We start from the raw sequence: 19,991 nt of genomic DNA, 5'->3' as shown, positions 1-19,991 counted from the left end.
ATCACACACTCACACGCTCACCCACCAACCCCCCCCTGGCCGCACGCCCCCGTGGGAGGAGGTGAAAGAGACGCACCACTCGCTGCTTCTCGGACCAATGGCAGGGCCCCTTCACGTGTCACTCGGGCGGTGTGTGGGGAGGGGTGGGGGGGCCCGACACGAGCGATTTGTGGCCACCCGCCGCTTATAAAAATGTTGCGCGCAAACTCTGGCCCCGCGGTTTTGCGTTTCTCGCTGAGCCACCCACACACTCAACTCTCACACTCCACTCTGCTCACTCACCTCTCTCTATTCCCATTCAGAACCACCCGCCAGATCAATCCACCACCACCACCTCCTCCTCCTCTTGTAGCGCACGCTCAACAAGCGGTCCCGAATTTAATCGCACCCAGCCAAACACCAAAATTGACCGATGGCTTCCACGAGGTCCACCACAGTGCGCAGCAGCTCCACCAGGATCAGCGTAGGCGGCAGCGGCGGTTCGCGAGGCTTTAGCAGCGCCTCGCTGTCCGCCGGGGGCCGCTCGGGAGGGCGCAAGAGCGGCCTCTCGTCCGCCAGCTACAGGAGCGGCGGCGGCGGTTTCGGTGGCTTCTCGGCCTCATCGGCAGCGATGCTGAGCGGGCCGCCCCCGGAGATTGACCGCAGCGTCCTTCCCGTGCGCACCCAGGAGAAGGATCAGATCAAGGGCCTCAACGACCGCTTCGCGAACTTCATCGACAAGGTGAGCGGAGCGGGGTCGCACCGGGTGGGGCGCGTGCACGCCTCGCCTGATACCTGCACGTGGTGGGGATAGCACGGCATCTGTAAATGATGGGGATAGCACGATACCTGTATAATAGCATCCGTGTTCAAGAAGAGCTCCCTACTGTGTCTCCGCATCGGTGCCGCCATGGTTTTCCAAAACAATCTCATCCAGCGGCATTTATTTAAGTAAACTGGTTGCTGCTGAGTAAACATTGGCCTGGAAAGGCAATAAGTAGTCCGAAGGGAGTGAAAACAAACTTTCTTGAAGCGCCATTGTCACTTCTTAACCGTGCAGATCATAGCGGAGACTCCGTGTTGACATTCGTTACTTCACGTCGCTTGGGGGACAATAATAGACCCCTATTGGAGTCTTAGTTGGACTCTCACCTGCTTTGAGAATAGAGTCGACGCATCGATGAATGCGTTCGTAACACTGCGATGGTGATGACGATGATGATGATGACGTTGTCGTGGGTAACTTTGGGCACGTGGCCGTCCGTCGTGTCGTGGCGACATGAATTATAAATCAAGCAGCTGGTGTTGAACCAAGAGAGGCGTGGGGGTTGCGGGAGGGGCGGACAACAATAACAAAACTTGACCGCATGTTGGGCGCTTAACCGAGGGCGGCTAATTGTGGCGGCACGATTTAGGGGTCAGATTTTGTTGGTCTCGGAGTGGCCTCCCTCGCCCACATTTTAAGCGGAGAGGCACCACGTGCACAGACAGCACGGGGCTCTCTCGCTTTTATTCCGATAGAATTTTGACCGATATTCCCAAAGCTGTCACCGCGGGGTGACCATGCGGTTCATCTCAATTTTGCATCTGTTTGCCGAACGCGTGTAAGTAAAGAAAAACGAACTCTGTATAACGTGTGGTGTGTCTATTTCTAGAAGCCTTCTGTGTAACATTATTCATATTCGATTGAAGACCCCCCCCGCCACCACCACCCCCAGAATTGCAAAAAATCGCTTTCATCTGCACCGATTGAACAATAGTATCAGTCGTGTTCTTCCCCACGTCTATTTTTGGTCGCAACACGCGCGCACGACGTGCCCACAACGTTGCCTCCACCGACAACGAATTTGTCGTTGCGGTTAATTTCGTTTGACAGAAAGTCGCACCCCTTGAATTAAAGTATTAACCGCTGACTCCCCTCTGGCGGTCGCCGATGCGTCGACCACGTGACTACGACGGGACGGACCACCCCGCGCTGCCCGTGTGCGCTGTTGCACATTGTGTCCAGCTGGTCGATTTTTTTCCGCGTAAAATGTTTCTGTTCGTGCCACCGCGTTTGCCAATGACGCGCATTCGCGGTCGATAAGGACGATTTCGATTCCTCGTGAACTTTTCGCCAACGATCGACTGCGCCGGGCCAGTAATGGCATTGCCGACAGCGGCGGCGAGAGTGTGAGTGGGGTAGATAGGGTTGCTGGTGGTGGTGGTGGTGTGTCGTCCGAATCGTTTGAAACACCGCCCAACACTTCCCCGGTAAAGCTGCTGCCCCCGTTGAACCCGCCGTAATGTCATCCATTACAACGAAAAAGACATCGGCAATACATTAACGCTGTTACAAGACAGCAGGCAGCCTTTAAACACCCGGCAGTACCTCCTCCTCCTCCCAAGGTCTCACGCTAATCACTCGGCAACCTCACGCTGTTCACAGTCGTGACAACTCGGCTTTACCCTGCCACCGGTAGGTATCAGCGAGTCTCCAACTCGCCTGCGCGTAGTAACAGCTGTCTACGATGACTCTGCAACTGCCGTCTATAATGCTGCTGCTGCTGTTGCTGTTTCAGGTGCGCTTCTTGGAGCAGCAGAACAAGGTTCTGGAGGCGCAGTGGAGGGCTCTGCACGAGCGCGGGACGGTGGTGAGCGGCCTGGACGGGCTCTTCGATGCCTACACCAGGGGCCTCAAGCAGCAGCTGGAAAGCCTGTCCAACAACAAGCTGGGCCTGCAGAACGAGCTGCAGGCCATGCAAGGACACGTGGAGGACTTCAAGACCAAGTAAGGGCCCGCGGTCCAGTGCACGCACGCACGCGCGAGGTGGGAATTGATGTGACAAGCAAATATAGTGATAGGTTTTTACCCTTTCAACTGGTACAAAAACTGACACCTTTATACAAGGCATCATGTTTGCATTAACCATTTTTGACTGCTTTTTGACTGCTTGTGTTGTGGTTATTGCAAACATGATGCCTTGTATAAAGGTGTCAGTTTTTGTACCAGTTGAAAGGGTAAAAACCTATCACTATATTTTGCCACTGGTAAAGGAGGTCTCATAGTGGGTCAAGCAAAGTTTACCTCGTGTGTGTGGTACCGGCGTTTCCATGAGCGTCATTTATTTGAAGAAAACTTGGTTGTAATAGAATATGAAAGTGCTCGATATGAAAAAAATGGGAAATTCTGTTACCCTACTCGTGCACAGAATGCATCGTATATTGTGTCAAATAAGTTCACTGTAGGACACAGTGGGTAAGTTGTATTTATGGGCTATGAAGAAGCGGCATTGCACTAAACGTCGCCTTTTAAATAGTGGCATTGGCGAGTGTGCTGAGTGTTTTTTTGTACTGTTAACAGTGTTTGCCCACCACTGCCAACGCAGCGGCATCGCCAAGTAATCTGTTTAAGGACGAGTGCTAAGTCAATAAGAGCCACGCGGGCCAAGTTCCGTTTGACCACAGTCAGTCACGGTAAAAAAAAAGTTACACGACCAATTTAAATATAAGAACAGCGCGATTAGAAAAAGTCCCGGTTGATTCTCTGAACCTCTGGTGAGATGATAAAGCATCCGTCGAAAGCTTCCACGAGGCTAACAAAAAACCTTCCCTCCAAGAAGACGTTCTCGGTATTTACTTTACGGGCAGGATATGAACGCAATTATTATAGTAATAATTACTATTATGTTAAACGTGTCACGTTCACACGCACACCTGGACACTGAGCCATGCCTCTTCCCATGGCACTCACCTGTCTGCGTTTAGAGACATCAACCGAGGTGCGTAAGGCGAGATGCGGCCCTCTTGAGTAACCCAAGACGGGTGTTTGTTCAGCCCTGATCGTGAAAGCGAGAAGGGAGTGGCTCATACCAGACGGCGATCCCGCATGTTGATTCAGACGCTACTTGCATTTACTCAGCCTTGTACACTGTACAATTCTGCAAATCATCTCGGAAATAATTCACTGGTGAACGCTCGCCTCTCAAACGCCGCCGGCAGTCGCAGAGGTCGTCGATGACCATACTTCACCCAACGGTGAACAGTGGCGGGTTCGTGAGTGAGTGGGTTGTCTGACAAGCGGGGCGTCCATAACCGGTTCAAATATGATTCGCCACTTAATTATAATTTGAGCCATGGTCCTGAAAATCCAAGTCGGGCCAGCCCAGGTTCATAGCGCAGTGCGCTAACCACTGCGACACCACTCCCCGACACCTGTAAAGACCAGTGGTTCTTAACCTGGGGTGCACGCACCCCCTAGAGGTGCGAGATGCCCTTTCTGGGGGGTGCGAGACATGCCAGATTATTTTTTTAAATATAAATAATCGAAAAAACAAATTACGCATGGGCACGTAAGTACAACTACTTTGTTTCATCAAACCCTACGTATTTATTACAAAAAATTACGATCGGGAACCAAAGGGGTGCAAGGCGGCAGTAAAGGTTGAGAGCCACTGGTATAAGCTGTATGTAACATTGCGACAAGGTACAGCAGCAACAGCAGCAAGTTTCCACTCTTGGCAGGTCCAAAGATAGCAGGGAAAGAAATTAGGAAAAGCAATAATTTCCAACAGGAAAGCCTCACTGAGTCTCGAGACTCTTTTCAAGAGGGTCCTGCATTGCGAGGAGGTAGGGGCGGAGGGGGTGGTGTTTGGCCAATCCTCTTATCAAGTATTTATTTTGGCTTGTTGTGTGGGAGGAAACTGGAGAGCCCGGAGCAAACCCAGCAGCTAAACGAGCGGATGACGCACAGAAGTATTGAATCCACTGCCAAACTTCTACCCCTTGGGGCACCTCGCTAGCGCCGGGGTGGGTGAGCCCTCGTGCGGCAGGGCGTGGTTCTCAACACAAAGAAAAGTGTTGAGAACCATCTTCTTGGTTCTTTCGGTAAAGTCACGTAGAAGGGAAGACCTAAAATAATACAAATAAAACATAATAAAATAATTCTCACGACGTTTCGGCCACAACGCAAGCAGCCGTCCTCAGGTGAAGACTAGGTCTGTCGGGGAGACACCCATTCAGACGCTGTCTCCCCGACAGACCTGGTCTTCACCTGAGGACGGCTGCTTGCGTTGTGGCCGAAACGTCGTGATAATTATTTTATTATGTTTTATTTTTATTATTTTATTACTTCTCTTCCTCATGATGACTTTATCGAAAGAACCAAGAAGATGAATCCCTGCAGTCACGAAAGCTTTAAATCGAAATTTAAGTCGTGATAATTATTTTATTATTTTTATTATTTTATTACTTCCCTTCTACGTGACTTTACCGAAAGAACCAAGAAGATGAATCCCTGCAGTCACGAAAGCTTTAAATCGAAACTTACGGCCCGTTTGCCATTCCACTGCTGGATGAAGGCCTAAGCACACGCCATTTCAGTAATGGGGGTTATCAACCGTGCAGTTACAAAAACATCTTAGTGTAGATGTCTGTATGTGTGGGCCTTAATAGGTGCCACTCGCTAACAGCACTCGCCCCAACAGTCTGTTAAGGCTATACAGGTGATCTCCGTCTCATGCTACTATAAGTATGTACTGTGTTTAAATTTCGATTTCAAGCTTTCGTGACTGCAGGGATTCACCTTCTTGGTTCTTTCGGTAAAGTCACGTAGAAAAAAGACTAAATTTTTTATTATTTTATTATTTCCCTTCTACGTGACTTTACCGAAAGAACCAAGAAGATGAATCCCTGCAGTCACGAAAGCTTTAAATCGAAATGTTGAGAACCACTTCTGTGTTGTGGGGCAAGTGCAGCACCACGGCCGGCCGCCTTTGTCTCTCGAGCGATGGTGTTTGCACACCGCACCAGGGACTTTTTTGAGGTCTGACCACCCCTCCCCCCCGCCCACATCCGACGCGCACACAATGATGCCCTTAATTATTTATATCCAATTACAATCAACAGCTGTGTTTGCTATTAAAGCTACGCCGGGCGGACGCATGATGCGTTTACCCTTCGCTGACTAAACCTTGTTAATACACGGTTAAATGCATTGCCAATGTTGTAATTGCATTGTAAATGTATGTACACAGCCGGGGAGGGCACGTGCGGGAAAAGAGCACACACATCTGGTGTACGCTACTATACACCTTCGTCAATGTGATTATAACCCTTCAACCCGCACTGGTCAGACGTGGTGAAGTATGGTCAAATTGCCCCCCCCCCTCCCACCACCACCACCGCCTGCACGGCATGGGAGAGAAAGGCCCCTTCAACGTGTTGGGTTAGCACTCAAATAAAATAAATGTAGCTCGATTTAACAACCCGACCACTCGGTTTAGCAAATATCTTTCCACTAAAACCGATCCATCCGTGCTGGATATCAACCACCGCACTCACTGCCAAGCTGCTCTTTCTTCCCTCCATCCCATCGTCATTTACCCCCACACCCCCCGAGCTCTCATAATAATACACAACAACAACAACAATCATACTCTTTGGGTCTTTCGGTTAAGTCACGTAGATATAATTATTATTTTTTAATCACGACGTTTCGATCGCAACACAAGCAATCGTTTTCAGGTGAAAAAATACAGCAGGCGAACGGCCGAGGCAGGATAAATATCTTGTTTTTTCCATCTACGTGACTTTACCGAAAGACACAAAGAGTATGATGAATTCCTGCAGTCACGAAAGCTTCAAGTCAACAACAATAACCATCATCACAAGAGCCTTGGGCAAACTTTCTTTGTTGCCGCTCCGTTTGACCGGTGCGGTACTTTCTAAACCTTGTCAAAAAAACAAATAAAACGCAACGAAAACTGAATTCGCCGGATCGTTAGCAGCGGCCAGGCAATCGCTCTGCTCCTGCATCAGCTGCATAACACAGACAAAGGTCACCCATATAGGCCTTGGAATATTGTTGGGGCAAGTGCTGCGTGAACGAGACAAAGCGTACGCATTTCGATTTGAAGCTTTCGTGACTGCGGGGATGCATATTTTTGGTTCTTTCGGTAAAGTCACGTAGAAGGGAAATAATACAATAAAAATTACATAATAAGATACAATTCTCAAGACGTTTCGGCCACAACGCAAGCAGCCGTCCTCAGGTGAAGAACAGGTCTGTCGGAAAGACAGCGTCCTTCACCTGAGGACGGCTGCTTGCGTTGTGGCCGAAACGTCGTGAGAATTTTTATTATGTTTTTTTTTCTTTATTTTATTATTTCCCTTCTACGTGACGTTACCGAAAGAACCAAGATTAAGGCGCGCGCACTAAAGCACCACCACACCACCCGCCTCCTCTCTCTCTCACCCTACCCTTCCACAATCGGTGCCGAGTGATGAGACGCATCCACGCACAGCGGGTCGCATTCTTTGTGCGCTTACGTTGCGAGTCGTGACGATCGGCGAGTGTTTATGCGGGACACCCCCACGCTTGCCAACACCAGCGTTGCCCTCTCCCCCCCCGCACCTACGATCAGCACGGTTGGCTCCGTGCGGCGCGGGTGAAGTTCAACAGCAACGCGTGGGCATAGCGCGCCGCGCTCACGGCCTACCCTAGGTCGACTCAGCCTCAAATGAGTATCCTGGTGCGGTGTGTAAACATCGCCACTGGGGAGAAAAAGGCGGTAGGGCGTGGTGCTGGCCACCCACCCCCTCGTGTACCGTTCCGGCCTCGCTAACAGCACTTGCCCCTACAGTCTGTAAAGGCTATACGGGGGTTCTTTGTCTTTGTTGTTTTTTGTTAGTGTGAGTGTCATAGGTGTAACTCTCGCAGACAGCACTTGCCCCAACAGACTATTCAATGCTTTTTGGGGGTGTGGGGTGTAGCTGGCGGGATATTTGTCTTTTGTCATACATCTGGGCCCGTCCCGTGACCTCCTGCCAAGCGAGCGCTTCGAGACACTTCAAAGTGCACCTCCCCTGGCACTGACGTCAACTGCCGCTGAAGTGGCGAGTCGCACCTGTTGCTGGTTATGTGGAGCGGGGGGAGGGTTGGTGGGTTGCTCAGCGTTTCCATCGCCCATTGTGTCTGTCGTAGGTTCCATCGCCTAATTTGTCCATCGTCGTTTCTATTTGCCCATTGTGTCCGTCGCAGGTACGAGGAGGAAATCAACACTCGCACTGAGCGGGAGAACGAGTTCGTGGTCGTCAAGAAGGTGAGTTGCACCGGGAGCCTCCGTCGCACTCCCCATGTTCCGTCTGTAGGTACATTCATGTATGCACAGTTGGCACGATAGGGGGGTAGGGTAGGGGGGGGGCACAGGCGGGCGCATCTGCCGGTCATCTCAGTCGGTCAACCCATGATGACACCTGGCGTATGTCCATGGACCTCCTGTCAGCGAGCCTTCGACACTTTCACGTGGTAGCCTCAAAGTGCACCTTGCCTGGCACAGGCGCCGTGGTGACGTCGCCGTCACTTAGTGGCGGAATGGCGGTCATTGGTATCGGTCTTCACGGCACATGCCGAGAAAATAATTGCAGCGCTGCACCTTTACCTAATTTAAATATTTATTTAATGTGCCATGGCTAAATCCCTCTGAACGTGCCCGGTTATCGTCAGAAGTCAAGTAGGTTTTGATCCCGGTTGGTGCTTTAATGGGCTGCGAGGCGTGGCAAAGGGAGATCGGCGGTGCTGAGTGTCACCCCCTCGTGCCCAGCGTGGTTGCTGGGTTTTCTCCACGTGTTCTCCACTCTCTCGCCCCCACCCCCCACGATGCCGAACGACTAATGACATTCAGTTTGGCCAAACAGCCCAATGTAGCACGATGCCCTCCTTGAAATAGTCCCGAGACTCAGGCTTCCCTGGGTAAACAAAGGGCATTACTTGGTGAGATAACAAAACAATATATATCGTTTAGTTTCATTCGTATATATTTTTGAAGTGATTTGTTCACTTTTCACATTCTTCGCACTCCTATCGTGCTTTTGTTTGTTGTTTTGTTGTTGGAACGTTCTGACCTGCTCCTACTGGACATCTGTAGAAAAGAGCTTTACAGCTCATGGGATTCCTCCAGTATAAAACAAATATTCATAACGATCTTTATTACCACAGAGCCCTAAATTCTATCTCGTTCATCCATCCCTCCCATACTCCATACCAGGCAATCTATCACCCTGGCCTTGCCCGGACTCACCTCCCACACGACGTATCTCACGGCCTGCACTTAACCACACACATAACGCAGTAGGGATTGGAATTCGGCGCACTGCTCAGTGTTAACCGCCTGTCGCTTTGCTACGTGGGACGTTTGGTGCTTTGATCGTGGACACGCATCGGCCACACGGTGGGGGGGGGGGCGGCAATGGCACAGAAAGTTAAAGTTAAAGGAAATTTGCGTTCACATTTTATTCGGAGTATTTGGAATGCTTTAAATTTCCACATGATAGGCAAATTCGTTGAGGCATCATTTGTGACCAGGTCGCTTCTGAAGAAGAAGCTAATAGCGCAGTGGGCCTTACCTAGTAAAATACAATTTTAGATTAATTTGTAGATATTTTTTTTGTGATTTGCTTACGTTTCCTCTACTTTTCACTCTTATCGTGTTTTTTTATTGTTTGTTGTAACGTTCTGACCCGCCCCGACTGGACATCAGTGAAGAAGAGCTTTACAGCTCACCGAATTACTCAAGTATATAAAAAAAATTGTAATTCTGATAACGGGGTTTTTTTCCTGCACAGATTAACGAGAACACGCCGCAAAAAAATACGTGGCTTACACGATCATTTCTCAGGGTGGGAGTCGCAGGGTAAAGACCCACGACTAAACCACCCACCCTGTGCCGAGGTAGCGTCTTTGGCATGGGCCGTAGCACAATGAATGGAATGAGGGCCCCTGTCCAATTCTGCCACCCCCCCACCCACCGCGCCCTCCCCGCCCTCTGCATTGCCTGGCGACTGGGAATCCCCTCCCACCCATTGCACCGCCTGCACTCTGGGTAGCTCCGACAATGGCTCAGATTCTCGCCGTTTATTTTTTTTGTGGGGCGCAGCTAGGCTGGAGTAGGTGGCTCGTGACCGCAGCGGTCGTGGGAGTAGTCTTAGTATTAGCAGAAGAAGCCACGGCGAGAGGTACTAAGATGTGCTCGCCGCACCATGACTGACCCGGCTGGAATCAAGCCCCCGGTGTAAACCACAGCTCCCACCGGTCAATTGCGAACTGTTGCCGTTCCTAACGACGCACACAGCCACGTGTAAAGAACGCACAACAACAACAACAACAACAACAAAAACAACAAAAACAACAACAAAAACCCATCAACAGTTCCTAGAAACTGCATTGTGGTCTAGTAGTAGGTTTTTACCCTTTTAAACTGGTACAAAACTGACACCTTTATTCAAGGCATCATGCTTGCAATAACCACAAAACAAGTAGTAAACAAACATGATGCCTTGAATAAAGGTGTCAGTTTTGTACCAGTTTAAAAGGGTAAAAACCTACTACTATATTTTGCCACTGGTAAAAGAGATCTCATAGTGCATTGTGGTCCTCTTGTCTGAGGACACAATCAGCATACGTTTGAATGAGAGTAGCCCACTGACAGGCAGCAGCGATACAGACGCGGATAACTGCAGACCGGTTTCGTCCTCATTAAGTCTCATCGGCACAGTATAGTCACGAGTGCTCACTGCTGCAAAGTCCGCCTCTGGAAACCATGCGTGTGGAGTCCCCACTGACACACTGTGGGCTTCGTGTCCTTTGGTTCTTTCGGTAAAGTCACGTGTTCGTGTTGGCTGCTGCCGCTGCTTCTCTTGGTCGGTGGGGAGAGTCTAACCGAGGCTTGGTCTTCGATGGGGGTGGGTAGGATGTGGACGACGCATTCCTCAACAAGGTGGAGCTGGAGGCGAAGCTGGAGGCTCTGCAGGACGAGATCGAATTCCTCAAGAAGATCTTCACAGAGGTCAGTGGCATTTGACCTCCGCGAGTGGGAGTGTGTGCGCATGTCAGTGTACGTGATTCAGTGAGTCGGCGAGCGAGCGAGATAGTGAGCGAGTGAGCGAGCGCTTAAGTGGGTGGGCGAGTGAGTCGGTGAGTGAGTGGGTCAGAGAGTGAGTGAGTCAATGAGCTATTGGGGCAAACCAGTGGGTGAGTGAGCGTGTAAGCGTGTGACAAACGGGTGATAGAGTGACTGAGCGAGCGAGTCATTGAGTCTGTGAGCGGTAAAGCGGTGGGGCGAATGTGCCAGTGAGCAGTGCCAGATTATCCTAGTAGCAAAAGTAGCTACATAAACTACGGGCCCCGTACTTTCAAATGCCCCGCGCTAAATGCTTTCCAGCTCTCAATTCCGGTTCAGTGATTTTCCACTTGCTCTATTACTATAGTACTATACTGCCTTCAGCTTTTACGAACGACTGGGTGTTTAAGGTTAGCGATTTGTGTATTATCTGGCTGTATAGCAAATGAAAAAATACAATTACTTTACTATCCAAGTAAAAAAATATGTGGTTCAATATTTATTCACTTATTTACTTTTAGGGCCCCCTTATAACAATTGCCACAGGCCCCGCACTAGCTTACTCACTGCCAGTGAGTGAGTGGGAGTAAGAAAGAAAGAGTCGTCGATTCGGTGAGCTAAGACAGACATCGAGCGAGCATGCGCACTTGCGAACGAACGCGTACACCGGAACAGGGCAATGAGAGTTGGCGAGTGAGCCGTGACCACGTGACCACAATGGGTCCAGAGCGGGGATTAAACGAAATCGCTCCAACTGGTCAAGCGAGATTTTTTGTGTTGAGCCGATTTTAAATACTCTTCGAGAGAAACAGAAACCGTACAATAGAGGTGGTAAATATATATAAAACAGAAACCGTACAATAGACGTGGTAAATATATATATAAAACGAGACAAATACATCCATTTCGAAATATAATCCACGCTGCACCCTCAATCTCGTGCGTGTGTGTGGGCGGGAGTGCATTGTCACCTGCCTGATGGACACGCGTCCAACTATTGAGGAATGGGGCGCGTGTGAGGTCCCTTGCATGCTTTTGGGATTTGGTTTATTGTCCTTCCCCGCACCTCCGACGAGCAAGGTTGGCTACGTACGGCGCGAAAGAAGTTCAATATCCATACGTGCATAATACAAACGCGAGGCTAGTGCTGGTTTAAACACGTGGAGGAGGCGAGGTGTGGAAAGGCTGCACCATGTCTCCTGCGTCCAAATCACACGTCCGGGAAAGAGGTTGCCGATGCTCTCGGAAAGCCCCGCTCCCAAAAGCTGCCAGCGATGATTGTGGGGGGCGGCGGTGGGGGGGGGTTCTTCGTCCGCACCGCTTTAAGCACTCCCTGGCGTCGTCGTGTTCCGCCGACGCGAAGGGGGCAACGGACGGAGCCACCTGAGTGGTGAGACATCGGGTGCCACGACACCAACTCCACCGCGATCTTTAAATCTCGCACAAAACGCACACAGAGGCAAAGATTCACCCCCCCCCCCCCCCCCCGCGTAGCCTGAACCGACTTGACTGCGAAGTCCGGGCACGGCGCACGAGGGGTACGAGCGCATGCACGCGCACCTGTTGACTCTGTGCCCGTTGTTTGTTTGTTTGTTGTTTGTTGTTGTGACGGAGCAGGAGCTGCGCCAGCTGGAGTCGCAGATCCAGGACACGATCCTGACGGTGGAGATCGACACGAGCCGCAACCTGGACGTGGATGGCCTCATTGCCGACGTGCGCGCCCAGTACGAGGCCATCGCCGCCAAGAGCAAGGCCGAGTCGGACGCCTTCTACAGGAGCAAGGCACGCGGCTAGCGCACACCGCGCCCCCCTCGCTCGCTCGCTCGCTCCCTGCAGGCAGGCAGCGCAGCAGAAACAGCAGCGGCAGCAGCAGCAAGCAACAGCAAACAACAGCTAGCAACAGCTAGCAACAGCTAGCCAGCGGTAGCAGTAAGAGCAGCATCGACAGCAGCACCAGCAGTAGAAACAGAAGCACTAGCAGCAACAGCCAACAGCAGTAACAGCAGCAGCAGTGGCAGCAGCAGCAACAGCAAAAATAGCTGCAACAGCAGCACTTACAGCAGCAGTAGCAACAGCCGCAACAGCAAAAATAGCAGCAACAGCAGCACTTACAGCAGCAGTAGCAGCAACAGCAAAAATAGCAGCAACAGCAGCACTTACAGCAGCAGTAGCAGCAACAGCAAAAATAGCAGCAACAGCAGCACTTGCAGCAGTAGCAGCAACAGCAAAAATAGCTGCAACAGCAGCACTTGCAGCAGTAGCAGCAGCAGCAACAGCAAAAATAGCTGCAACAGCAGCACTTGCAGCAGTAGCAGCAGCAGCAAAAATAGCTGCAACAGCAGCACTTGCAGCAGCAGTAGCAGCAACAGCAAAAATAGCTGCAACAGCAGCACTTGCAGCAGTAGCAGCAACAGCAAAAATAGCTGCAGCAGTAGCAGCAACAGCCAACAGCAGTAACAGCAGCAGCAGTGGCAGCGGCAGCAACAGCAAAAATAGCTGCAATAGCAGCAGTAGCAGCAGTAGCAGCAACAAAAAAGCAACTTCGCGAGCATTATCTGTGACATTGCCTGATCATGTTTATTATTGTATAGTGAGTCGTAGGCAGAGAGTAACAGGAAGGCTTCGAGCTTCGGTATCGGGGCAGGGAGCCGGCAGCACAGATGGCAGGGTGGAAGGGAGTTCCTGGCTATGGTTGGCAGCAGACGACATTCATTTCCTGTGAGAGTGTCCACGGCAAGGAAGCGATGGCATTCAGTGACTTGCTTACCTTTCTTATACTTTGTACACCGATCGTTTTCGTGTATTTTTGGTTGTTGGAATTTTCTGACCCGCCCCGGCTGGACATCCGCGAAAAAGGGCGTCATAGCTCATCGGATTTTCCAAGGATATTTGGAAGCCACTGGAGCTATGCACTTTAAAATCGAGATTGATAACGCATTTCTTTACAACTTCTTTTTGTGTTTAGTTTGTTGTCCTTCTCCCGCACCTCTGATTAGCATGATTGGCTACGTACAATGCGAAAGAAGTTCAACAAACATACAAATATTCTGATTCTGACATCAGCCCGCGCCCAGGTGCTCGATGGGGTGTTGCATTGCAGGACGGTGGGAGATGATGACGCCCGAGTGAGGCTTACAATCATGAATTACAATGATGTTGAAAGTGTCTAAATTTGCACACTCATCTCAAAATAATGTGTGTGTCACAACCGTATGGGAAGCGGTAGTGCAGCGGTGAGCGTGCTGCACTGCAAACCCGGTGTCCCGAGTTCAATTCCTGCTCACGGCCAACACTGGTGACGATTATCTGAACCGGCCTTGGGCCTCCCCTAGGTCGACTCCGCTTCAAAGGAGTACCTCGTGCAGTGTGTAAACATCGCCACTGGGGAGACAAAGGCGGCCGGGCGTGGTGCTCACCACCCATCCCCTTCGTGTGCCGTGGCAGCCTTCATCGGTGCCACTCGCCAACGTCACAACTTAATTCTAGATTTCAACTTTTCGTGACTGCAAGGGTCCATACTCTTTTGTTTTTTTTCGGGACTTTACCGAAAAAACGTCACAACTCTTAACGTCCGTTCGTTTGTAACCACGCGTCTCGCCCCGGCCCGCCTCCTCTCCGCCGCCGTAGTTTGCCGACCTGAACGCGATGTCCGGCAAGGGCGACGACGACCTCCGCCAGAGCAGGAGCGAGATCGCAGACATCAACCGGCAGGTCCAGCGCATCAAGGCCGAGATCGAGGCCCTCAAGAAGCAGGTGCGTGTCGCGACGGAGCACTGGCCGGCCTCCGGCGTTGCCCGCAGACGGCCGCCTCTCCCCGCCACCCCGGGTTGCACCGCGGCGTTGTTCGGTGTCCGACGTTTAAAGCCCTGCACGTGGCTGGGAAGGTCGTTCGCGGACTGCGGACTCGAATTGGGTTACCGGCAGAGCTCCCGGCACGTGGACAAAATTGCCGGGGCGCCGTGTCGCAGGACGCGCCGCGGCGCAACCCAAAAACAAGTCGGGCAGCTGTGTGGTTCTTTCTGGATTCACACCGGCTGATAGATTGTAAATGTTGTGGCTTTGCTCTCCAACACACCGGTGTGCTGTACTAGCAAAGAATTGGCACGTTCTGTTTACGTGACAAACCTTACTAGTTGGCTGTGTCGGGTGGTGGTGGGTTTAACGACACATTTATATATTTAAGCGATCTAACCCAAAAAAACCTGCATCATGGAGATATATATGTATACAATTATTTATGCCTATTATTACTCAATACGCCCAATGTTATCGCAGCTCAGAAGTTAAGCAGACTTGAGCCTGGGATGGGTGAACATCAGGGCTTGCTAGTAGTGCTGAGGGTGACCTCTTCGTACGTGTGGCGGGTTTCTCCAGATTATCTGGTTTTCCTTCGACATTAAGCTGCACAAATGATGTTGACCAAACGTGTCAATCCGGGACCCTCCAGATAAAAAAAAAACACATATTCATAAAAAAATGTATATAAACTACTTAACTAACTAAACTAAACTTCTTATTTCACCAGGTAAGGCCCACTGATCTACATAGCTAGTTCTCAGAAGTGACCTGGCCACAAATGATAGCCCAACGAAGTGGCTTATCACGTGGAAATGTATAGCAGCCAAATATTAATTAGTGCCTGTTGATTCTAAATGTGGAGGGAAAAACCGGAGGGCTTGGAGAAAAATCCACGCGACCACGGGGAGAGAGACACGCAAACTCAAAATATGCAGGCGTCAGGGTCGGGATCGAACCCACGATCTCCCGTATACCAGGCGAGGCAACTGGCATCTCGCCACCGTCCATATTCTTGAGACTCAGCGAGGAAATTCCCGGGTCAACACATTCGCGTTTAGGAATCGTTTGTGCTTCCGGCCCACCCAGTAGGCAACACTCGTCGCACTTTGAAAGCCAAACTAAGGACGGGCGATGATGCCCTCTTTGCGCGTTTCGTCGACGCAGCGCGCCCAGCTGGAGGCGGCCATCGCCGAGGCGGAGGGCCGCGGGGAGCTTGCCATCAAGGAGGCCAAGGAGAGCATCGCCCGCCTGGAGGAAGAGCTGCACCAGGCCAAGCAGGACATGGCCAAGCACGTGCACGAGTACCAGGAGCTCATGAACGTCAAGCTGGCTCTGGACATCGAGATCGCCACCTACCGCAAGCTGCTGGAGGGAGAGGAGTCCAGGTACGTGTGTTGTCTGTGCATGTGCGTTGTCTGTGCGCGTGCGTTGTCTGTGCACGTGCGTTGTCTGTGCACGTGCGTTGTCTGTGCATGTGCGTTGTCTGTGCGCGTGTGTTGTCTGTGTGCGTGTGGCTTAAGGCGGCCGGGCGTGGTGCTGGCCACCCACCCCCTCGTGTGCCGTGCCGGCCTTCATATGTGCTACTCGCTGACAGCACTTGCCCCAAAAAGTATGTTAAAGGCTATACGGGGAACCTTTTATATTTGTGGGTTTTCTAGATCCCATGATGGGAACTTCTGTGCCTGCCTACGATCCATTCTGGGTTTCACCAGACTTGATTGTGCGAGGAACAAACAGTTCCGTAATAGATCTGGACACAGTCCCAACGGTGAGGTCATTCGGCAGGCGAGGCTACGTCTGTCTGGGTTATGTAGCCCGCATGACCACCAACTGCATGCCCAAGCAGCATTTGCTTGGCGGGATAGAGGGGCTAAACGAGTGCAGAATGGGCTCCAAATATACAGCAGGCGTCAGGGTTGGAATCGAACCCACGACCTCCTGCATACCAGGCGAGGTGTAACAATATAACAATAGGTGTTACCCTTTCTGGAAATAAAACCGGTTCTGTTTTTTGTTTACCTCTGGCTGCAATAAGTCCTCGCCCCTGCAGCACTAGGCTAAACTGGGCAGATAAAAACAATAAACCAAAACGACTACTGTTGGCCAAACATGCCAGTGCTGAAACTTGAACTGCAAATTACTCACTTGGGATCACACACAGTGGCGGCAGCAGCAGCAACATCGCCCTCCAACTCCAAAAAACACATTGCACGGCCATCATGAAAAAGACTCGCGAATGACCAAGGCTCTCCGGGACAAACAGGCGTAATAATACATCATAAGCAATGTGTGTGCACGTGTGTGTGTGTGTGTGTTGGTGTTTTCCACAGGCTGCAGAATGTGACTGCTGGGATGGCCAACCTGGGTGGCATGGGAGGATATGGAGGCTACAGTGTCTCAAGTAAGCCACAGGACCCCCCCCCCCGACCCCTCCCCTCCACCCCTCCTTCATACAACTTCATAAACTTACACTGCGCAGAGAAACACAAATGTAAGGTAAATATCACTAAATTTTCCTTTGTATGTCCAGTACATAGAGGGCAAAGGTAACTGCATCTCAAACGCAGCGATCCGACGCGTTTTCAGGTCGTCGTTGGGCAACGATGTCCGACGTTTTGCTCCACGCCCTGGAGGAGCTTCCTTTTAGGGACTGAGTTCATCTTGTCCAGCTCCTCCAGGAGCCGAATTCGATTCCTGCCAGAGGGCTCCCCGGCATGTCGAGTGAAACGTCGGACATGCCCAAGCAACACGCGGTGCAAAGGGGAAAAAATGCATCCGCGAGTTGCACGTCACAACCGCGGAAACCCGGCGCTCGCTGCAGTTCAAAAACGCCAGCACAATCAGGCAGGGACACAAAAACTAACGCAGGACACAAACCAAACGAGAATGGAGAGATGTTTTGTTGAAGGCAAGTTGAGATATAGCATCATAACACGTGCTGCGTCTCTCTGTGCTGAACAGAATCGGTGGCAAACCATCCATGTGATTGCAGCAACGATCAAAGCATGCACTGGGGCTGAAGAGGACATTAGAGATTGGCTGTCTTGCTGACAATTGTTTTTTTTTGCGTTAGCCCGCTACTTAAAGATCCGACCAAATTTGTGAGGTCAAGACCCTCCACCACCCGACGCAGCCAAATAAATTAAATATAATTGTCGCGTGGTGCCGTTTGTTCTTGCTTGGGCTCGCTCACCCATCACCGGTGGGTTCAAGAGCGATGCTCGCAGCCAAATCTCGGAGTTAAAATACGCGATGTTTGGCTTTAAACTACGGCAAGCATCATCAAGACACGATCCAGGAATATCGACACGCATCTGGTCAGATCAGTACCGTCGCCTAAAACACAACAAAGAGAAAGATCCACCGTATAGCCTGTACAGACTGTTGGGGCAAGTGCTGTTAGCGAGTAGCACCTAATGAAGGCCGGCATGGCATGTGAGGAGGTGGGTGGCCAGAACCACGCCCAGCTGCCTTTGTCTCCCCAGTGAAGATGTTCACTGCACACCGCAGGTAATTATTTGAGGCCGAGTCTACCTAAGGGAGGACCACGACCGGTTCAGATGATCGTCACCGCTGTTGACCATGAGCGGCAATCGAACTCCGGCTGCCGGGTTAATAGCGCAATGCGCTAACCGCTTACAATACCGCCTAAAACACACACACACACACAAAAATCAATCACCAATCATAATGCCGTCTTGCGCAAAAACCCTTACCTGTGGTCTTGCGTGCCTTGTGTCTCCGACGCGCACGCACACAGCTTCCTACGAGACGTCCAGCAAGAGAAGCTACTAATGCAGAGCCGCTCCCAACATCGCTCAACCCACCCCGAGGGCCAGCACGTGACATTGTGGCCCGCAGCCCAGGGCGGCTCGGTTCGGCAGTGTGCATTCTAACGACGCGCTCACGTCCCCTTTTCCCACGTGTCACTCGAAACCGCGTTGGGTCAGTGGTTCCCTACCTGGACCGACGGTGGTTCGCAAAGACTGTCCACGGAACTGCCGCAGGTAGAAATGATCCGGTGCTGGTGCGGCTGCGTTGGCAGTGGTGCACGAGCACAGCTAACAGCAGCAGCAGCAGCAGCAGCTCAATGCATTCGTCAATAACACCACCGTGGCCTTAAAAATAAATATATGATAGGCGACGCTTCGGATAATGGCTATTATTGTGCCCTGAAGGGCCGTTGCCCGAAACGTCGCTAATTATATATTTTTTTGCTTGAGGTTTTTTTTTTGCTGGCAGATACAATTTTGAGTCCCTTTGAATAAAAACAGAACAGGTGTGGAACCACTGCGTTAGACGAAGTAGTTTTTTGTTTGCCGTGTCCTGAAACGTAGAAGTTGCTTTTTTTTCTAAATTGTTTTGCGCGTCCAATAGAATGTGCACTGGCGACCCGCGGCTTCCCCTCTCCCTCTGGCTGGGTGGTGTGATTCGCAAATTGGCTCAAAAATGTGAATCGGCGCTTGAGTATGTGGGGCTCTTCGGAGGTGGGTGGAAGTTCGCTTTGGATTGGACACTGGCATCTGTAGGTCGTTTTAGTCCCGGATTTAAAGGAAAGAAAGAAAATAAATACGGTGGTGTCGGCGGTGGGGGGGGAGGGGTTTGTGGGCGAGCCTTTTAGTAATAGCCAGAATGATGCAATGGCCGGTATAGCTGTCAAAAGTGGTCGTATTTTGTTGCGGGAGGTGCTGCTCACCCCAGCCTGTCGTCCCGCGGGCGCACTTAGGGGGGGACGGGATCTGACATATATAACGACTTGCTGAGCACCAACACAGGAGCGCCCCGAGAGAGAGAAGGTACCGTCAGATCATCCGTCAGCTCGCGGTTGAACGCCATTATTGACCACTCCCGTCTAACGCAGCAAGCGTGCAACGGGGCCCTTCGTGGCAACCGCACTGCGGGGGTCCGCTTGACCGTGCATCGCCCGCGCCGGTTCAATGTCGGGTTGGCGAGGGCGCGGGAGCGTAGAAGTACGGTACAACAACGGAAAAAACCCCGCTTGCGACGCTCGACGATTATTCGGAAGCGCGGGCGGCATACGGTGGCACTTCGCGCGTGCGCGGGGCTGGGCGGGGTGTCGGTGAGGTCACGTTGACAGCTAAGCGGTCCGCAGAATGCATTGCGAGTGGGCTGATTGGACGCACTGGAGCAGCAGCAGCAGCACGAGCAGCGGATGTCACAGGTGGCTTTGGTCAGTGCCCACGCATTGTCGTCATGGCAGGGGTTAACCTCTCTTATACGTACTCACGTGTACCGGAAATAATAAAAGCAGCTTCGTGAATTCCCACCGCGGCGCCTGCGTCCGTCTCCGTTGATGATGAATGCGCGCGAGAGAAA

General features: G+C 51.4%; 1 protein-coding gene across 1 annotated transcript; it reads left to right on the top strand.

The window, feature by feature from the left end:
* Positions 1–214: 214 nt before the first annotated feature.
* LOC144724607 (keratin, type II cytoskeletal 8-like) lies at positions 215–19,941 on the top strand. Its single transcript, XM_078603881.1, has 9 exons — positions 215–721; positions 2,541–2,749; positions 8,000–8,060; positions 10,707–10,802; positions 12,474–12,638; positions 14,484–14,609; positions 15,819–16,039; positions 16,985–17,055; positions 18,415–19,941. The coding sequence occupies exons 1-9, from the start codon at positions 413–415 to the stop codon at positions 18,447–18,449; spliced, it is 1,293 nt and encodes a 430-aa protein (XP_078460007.1). The 5' UTR covers positions 215–412; the 3' UTR covers positions 18,450–19,941.
* Positions 19,942–19,991: the final 50 nt, after the last annotated feature.

Source organism: Lampetra planeri, chromosome 21 (genome assembly GCF_965212315.1).
Source record: "Lampetra planeri chromosome 21, kcLamPlan1.2.h2, whole genome shotgun sequence".
Taxonomy (NCBI): domain Eukaryota; kingdom Metazoa; phylum Chordata; class Hyperoartia; order Petromyzontiformes; family Petromyzontidae; genus Lampetra; species Lampetra planeri.
Note: the sequence above shows the minus strand (reverse complement) of the source record. Positions and strands in the feature narration are given on the sequence as shown.